This window comes from Vombatus ursinus, unplaced genomic scaffold (assembly GCF_900497805.2).
Source record: "Vombatus ursinus unplaced genomic scaffold, bare-nosed wombat genome assembly UNPS02014812.1, whole genome shotgun sequence".
NCBI lineage: Eukaryota > Metazoa > Chordata > Mammalia > Diprotodontia > Vombatidae > Vombatus > Vombatus ursinus.
In genome coordinates this window covers 75,977,495-75,984,541 of record NW_020954590.1, presented here as the reverse complement: position 1 = coordinate 75,984,541, position 7,047 = coordinate 75,977,495, and the positions used below count along the sequence as shown (strand labels likewise).

At 35.7% G+C, this 7,047-nt stretch overlaps 1 protein-coding gene across 1 annotated transcript in view; it reads right to left on the bottom strand.

Moving 5' to 3' along the window:
• The window catches only part of LOC114053992 (lipoxygenase homology domain-containing protein 1-like), a 657,625-nt gene that overhangs the window by 13,865 nt on the left and 636,713 nt on the right, over positions 1-7,047 (bottom strand). The window contains 1 exon segment of the mRNA XM_027877094.1: positions 4,171-4,249. Within this exon segment, the coding sequence (XP_027732895.1) occupies positions 4,171-4,249 (79 nt within the window).

Genomic DNA, 7,047 nt, shown 5'->3' with positions numbered 1-7,047 from the left:
ATTGAAAGAGTCCACTGTTCACCTCCTGAAAGAGATCCCAAAAGGAAAACTCCCAGGAATATTATAGTCAAATTCCAGAGTTCTGAGGTCAAGGAGAAAATATTGCAAGCAGCCAGAAAGAAACAATTCAAGTATTGTGGAACCATAATCAGAATAACACAAGATTTAGCAATTTCTACATTAAGGGACCAGAGGGCTTGGAATATGATATTCTGGACATCAAAGGAGCTAGGATTTAAATCAAGAATCAGCTACCCAACAAAACTGAGTATAATCAATGAGGGAAAAGTTATATTCAATGACAGAGGAATTTAATGCATTCTTGAGAAAAGACCAGAGCTAAATAGAAAAATTGACTTTAAAATACAAGCCTCAAGAGAAACATGAAAAGGTAAACAGGAAAGAGAAATCATAAGGGACTTGTTAAAGTTGAACTGTTTACATTCCTGCATGGAAAGGTGATATTTGTAACTCATGAGACCTTTCTCATTGTTAGGGTAGTTGGAGGGAGGGCACAGGTAGACAGAGGGCACAGGGTGAGTTTAATATGAAATGATGATATCTAAAAAACAAAAGGGGTGAGAAAGTAATGTACTGGGAGAAGGAGAAAGGGAGAGGGAGAAGGGGGTAAATTATCTCACATAAAAGAGGCAAGAAAAAGTTTTTACAGAGGAGGAGAAGAGGAGGGAGGTGAGAGGGAATGAGCGAACCTTACTCTCTTCAGAACTGGCTTAAAGAGGGAATAAGATACACACTCAATTGGGTAGGGAAATCTATCTTACCCTACAGGAAAGCAGGGGTGAAGAGGATAAGAGGGGTGTGACAGGAGAGAGGGTTAATCAGAAGCAAACACTTTGAGGAGGGACAGGGTGAAAGAAGAGAATAAATGGGGTGGGAGGGCAAGATAGGACAGAGGGAAATATAGCCTTTCACAACATGACTATTATGGAAGTGTTTTGCATGACTACACAGGTATAACCTATATCAAATTGCTTGCTTTCTCAATGAGGGTGAGTGGGGAGGGATGAAGGGAGAGAATTTGGAACTCAAAGTTTTAAAAATGAATGTTAAAAATTGTCTTTGCATGTAACTGGGAAATAAGATACACAGGCAATGGGGTATAGAAATCTATCTTACCTTACAGGAAAATAGAAGGGGAAAAGGATAAGAGAAGGGGGATGGTGACAGAAGGGAGGACAGATTAAGGGAAGCGGTAATCAGAGGCACAACACTTTTGAGGAGGGACAGGGTGAAAGGATGTTTTCTTTCACAACATGATTATTATAGATATGTTTTGCATGACTATACATATATAACATATATGGAATTGCTTGCCTTCTCAATTGAGGGTGGGTGGAAAGGGAGAAAGGGAGAGAATTTGGAACTCAAAGTTTTAAAACAAATGTTAAAAATATTTTTACATGTAACTGGGGAAAATTAAATACTAAATAAATTTAAAAAATGTAGTGCTAAAAATACACTAGAAAGCATAGGAATAAAGGGAGCATTCCTTAAAATTATAAGTAGTATCTATCTAAAACCATCAACAAGCATTATGTCTAAAGGAAATAAGCTAGAAGCCTTCCAAATCAGATCAGGGATAAAGCAAGGATGTCCATTATCACCACTATTATTCAATATATTACCTAAAATGTTAGTTATAGCAATAAGAGAAGAAATCAAAGGAATTAGAATAGGCAATGAAGAAAGGAAACTATGACTCTTTGCAGATGATATGATAGTATATTCAGAACACCCTAGAAAATCAAGTTAAAAAACTACTTAAAACAATTAACAACTTTTGCAAAATTACAGTATAAAACATAAACCCACATAAATCATCAGCAAGTATTTATATGACCAACAAAGCCCAGCATCAAGAGATAGAAAGAGAAATTCCATTTAAAATAACTAAAAACAATATAAAATGCCTGGGAGGCTATGTGCCAAGACAAACCCAGGAACTATACAAACACAATCGAAAACACTTTTCATACAAATCAAGTCAAATCTAAACAATTGGGAAAATATCAATTGCTCATGGACAGGCCAAGCCAATATCATAAAAATGATAATTCTACCTAAGTTAATTTACTTATCCAGTGCCATGCCAATCAAAATACCAAAAGTTATTTTATAGAGCTAGAAAAAATAACAACAAAATTCATCTGGATGAACAAAAGGTTAAGAATTTCAAGGCAATTAATGAAAAAAATACAAAGGAATGTGGCCTAGCAATGCCAGATCTCAAACTATATTATAAAGCAGTAATCACCTAAACTATCTGGTACTGGCTAAGAAATAGTGGTAAATCAGTGGGTTAGATTAGGTACACAAGACACAGTAATAAATGACCATAGTAACCTAGTGCTGATAAACCCAAAGAACTCATTATTTTACAAAAACTTCTGGGAAAACCGGGAAACAATAAGGCATAAACTAGGTATAGAACATCTTGCATGATATACAAAAATAAGGTCAAAATGTTTTAGACATAAGAGGTGACACCATAAGCAAAATAGAAGAGCAAGGAATAATCTACCTTTTAGATCTATGGAGAAGGGAAGAATTTATGAACAAACAAGAAATAAAGAGTATTACAAAATGTAAAATAGATAATTTTGAGTATATTAAATAAAAAAGCTTTTGCACAAATGAAATCAATTCAACCAAGATTAGAAGGGAAACAGAAAGCTGGGAAACAATTTTTACAGCCAGTGTCTCTGATAAATGCTTCATTTCTAAAACATATAGAGAACTGAGTCAAACTTATGAGGATACAAGCTATTCCTCAGTTGGTAAGTAGTCAAAGGATATGAATAGGCAGTTTTCAGATGAAGAAATCAAAGCTATCTATAGACATATGAAGAAATATTCTAAATCACTTTTGATCAGAGAAATGCAAATTAAAACAGCTTTGAGGTACCACATCACACCCGTCAGATTGTCTAATATGACGAAAAAGGAAAATGATAAATGTTGGAGGTGATGTGGGAAAATTGACACCAATGCATTGTTGGTGGAGTTGTGAACTGATCCAACTATTCTAGAGAGCAATTTAGAACTATGCCCAAAGGGCAACCAAACTGTTCATATCCTTTGATCCAGTAATACCACTAATAGGTCTGTATCCCTAAGGGATCATAAAAAAATGAAAAGAACCTGCATGTGCAAAAACATTTATAGCAGCCGCTGTCATAGTGGCAAAATATTGGAAATTGAGGAGATGCCTATCAATTGGAGAATGGCTGAACAAGCTATGGTATATGAATGTAATGTAATACTATTGTTCAATAAGAAATGATGAACAGAAAGATTTCATAAAAACCTGGGAAGATTTATATGAACTAAACCAGGAGACTAGTACACAGTATCAGCAACATTACGTGATAATCAACTATGAACTACTCAGCTCTTCACAGCAACACAATGATCCAAGACAAGTACAAGGGACTCATGAAGGAAAATGCTGTCCATATCCAGATAAAGAACTGATGGGCTTTGAATGCATATCAAAGCACCGTTTCTTCACTTTATTGTTTTTCATGGTTTTTTTTCCTTTTGATCTATTTCTTCTTTTACAACTGTGACTAATATGGAAATATGTTTTACATGATAGCACATGTATAACCTATATCAAATTACCTTCCATTTTTCAGAAGGGGAGGAGAGGGAAGGAGGGAGAAAAATTTGGAACTCAAAATCTTGTAAAATGAGTGCTAAAATCATCTTGACATGTAATTGGGAAAAATAATATGCTATAAACTGAGGGGGAAAAAAACCAAAATAAGTAGTAGAAGCTTGTGTTAACAGCTACTGTTAGGTAATGCAGAATATCTATGGAATTTGGGGCAATAGAGAAAGACACAGACTTGCCTTATACCTAGCAGTCAGTGATGAGATCCTTTCCCCCCCCCCATCTTTGTGGAAGATCCAGAATCAAAAATAGCAACAAGCTTGGCAAAGGGTATCTACAGCTGTTAGCTAAAGGGCAGTCTTCCTTCACACACACTGGGGAAAGGCCTGGGCTACACATTGGTCTTTTCAGTCATCCTCTTGTGCTCAGAGAGCAATGCAGTCAGTGGGAACATCTTCAAATACAAAGACCACCGACAGACCTGTAGGGCAGCAATTCCAAACTGGTTAAAATAATGAAACGCAGGTACTTACTGAGCCCTTTTCCATCATGCATAATTTCAATTCGATCCAGGCGTCCTAAGTTCTTTGTTTTAATTTGGAACGTATCAACCTTTTTTTTTTTTAAAGGAAAAGAGGTGAAATGATTAAAATGTAGTACATCAAAGCATGAAAATGAAAATGTTTGGCTTGCTCAGGTTTGATACTACAGCAAATACATTTAGCAGAAAAATACCAAGGGGATAACAGGATGAATAATTGTTACTAATGAATGCCTTTAGTATATGTTCTAGGTCGATTATATGATTTCCTTTAAATAGAAAAAAATGTACTCTTCCAGTCCTTACTTGATGCTTTTTAACCTTGGATAGGGGACATAAGAGATATGGTAGCTCTATACAATGTAAATTGTCAGGCATACAAAGAAATGTACTTTTTATTATTGTTATCTACTATACACAGACTGACTTATAACTGGAATATGATAAAAAGAGAATAATGATTTCTTATTCTTTCATCCTACTGCTTGAAACTTTTTTCTATGTCTGGAGTCTAAAATATAGGATATTCTTTTGAAATATGAGAAGACAACATAGTTTCCCTTAATAACATTTCTGCCAAATATCTCTTACCATACAGAAAGACAAATAGGAGACTATGATTCAAAGGGAAGCCCTAATCAGCTGCTCACTTTATTTTGTTCTTGTTACCTTAATGTTACCTCATGTTCCTAGCCTCATCCTCCTTTCCTCTCACTGTCTGACCATTTTCATAATGCACCATTAGTGACAAACCTTGAATGTATTTTTGCCCTTTTTAAGGGTGTTAGAGAAGGATGTTCATTATTTCCTGCACTTTTTCTTAACTTGTTTCCCCAATGCATCCCAGGATTTGGATTGTCATTATAGTTGCAAGGGTGCAAGCATCTAAGCAGGTCAACCATAAACCTGTTAGCCTAGTGAAACAGGTTGTTTGGGATGGCGTTCAACTCAACTTGTGGTTGATTTGGGCTTGGTGCTTAGTCAAGAATCAAAAGTAACTAGGGTCACTTCTTACATATTAATAGATAACTTATGCTGCATGTTTGTGTCAGCTGAGGATTCTGAAGATAAATAACAATATCACAGGATGATAAACTGAGAGCTAGAAGAGATCTTTGATGCTCCTCCTTCTCCTCCCACCCCCCTAGCTACTACAAATAATACCTAGCATTTACATAACCCTTCCAAGGTTTGCAAAGTCATATGTGTGTGTATGTGTGTGTGTAAAATGTCATTTGATCCACACAACAACCATTGTAGGTAAGCACTATTATCTCCATTTTACAGATGAGGAAACTAATGCTAAGGGAATTTAAATGACTTGCTCAGGGTTATAGTGATAGTAAGTGTCTGAGGCAGGCCGAATTCAACCTCAGAGCTTCCTGACTTTAGATCTTGAATTCTATGGACTCTACTAATTAGATATCTAGCCTCTTCATTTTATAAATGGGGATACACAATCCCATTCTCATAGAGAAATTGGAGTCAACATTGTGTTAATGCTTCTTTGATGGCTGGTTTCTTGGACTTCATTGTTTCTGTCCTGGCTGTTTCATTTCTTATAGTATGTGGCTCTCAGATGACAATCGTTGACTTTAATAGAAAGGTTATGTTGCAAACCCTGCCAGGTTCAAGTTTCACTGCCATATACTTTATTATGTGAAAAGTAACCAATAGTTTCATCTCACTGCCTGCTGACAAAAAGGGCAGAGTTTAAGCAACCTGCTTGAGGTCATACTGGTAGAAAAAGGTAGAGTCAAGATTTGAACCTATGTCCTCTTATTCCTAATCAATGACTCTTTCCCCTAGAGTCTAGGTGAATGTGTAGTCTTTAGGGCCTAGACCATACTACATATGGCATATATATCTACATCTGTATTTAGAGGGTCTAGTCTAGATGTAGATCTAGACATCCAGGGATCTATGTGACCAGGGCAAGACCTAAATACTAATGGGGAGTATTACCTTTTATGTGTGTTTTCCTTTAAACTGAAGTAGTTTGACTTATATGAACTGATACAAAGTAGAGTGAGCAGAACCAGGAGAACATTGTATACAATAACAGCAATATTGTATGATGAATAACTTAGCTATTCTTAGCAATACAATGATCCAAGACAATTCTGAAGGACTTAAGGTGAAAAAATGCTATCTAATTCCAAAGAAAGAACTGATGAAATCAATGTAGATGAAGCATATTTTTTTAAAACTTTCTTTACTTTTCTTTTTTTGAACATGATTAATATGGAAATGTTTTGCATGACTGTACATGTATAACCTAAATAAAATTGCTTGCCATATCAGGGAGGGGGAGGAGAGAAAGGGAGGGAGAGAATTTGGAACTCAAAATTTAAAAATATATATAAAAATTGTTTTACAAGTAATTGAGAAAATGTTTAAAAATAAATAAACTGAAGTAGTTTGGGTCAGAGAGGACATGAAGAGTGATGTCCCTGATTAACAATATAAGTATAGGGCCAGGAGAAAGCAGAGAGGAGCAGTAGCAGCATCTACTACAATCTAAGAGGGCTAGAGATAAAGATATACTGTGTAAGAATCAAAATATGTACCAAAGACAATAATATACTTGATGATGATGATAACTACCACTTGTATAGCACCTACTATGTGCCGGGTACTGCAGTAAGCACTTTATAAATATTATCCCATTTGATCACCATGACAACCCTGGGATATAGGTGCTATTATTATCCCTATTTTACATTTGGGAAAAGTGAGGCAGACAGAGGTTAAGTGAGTTGCTCAGGGTCACAGTGCTAGTAAGTATATGAGGCTAGATTTGAACTGAGGTCTTCTTACCTCCAAGCCACCATATCATCTAGATGATGGTGATAATGATGATGATTAC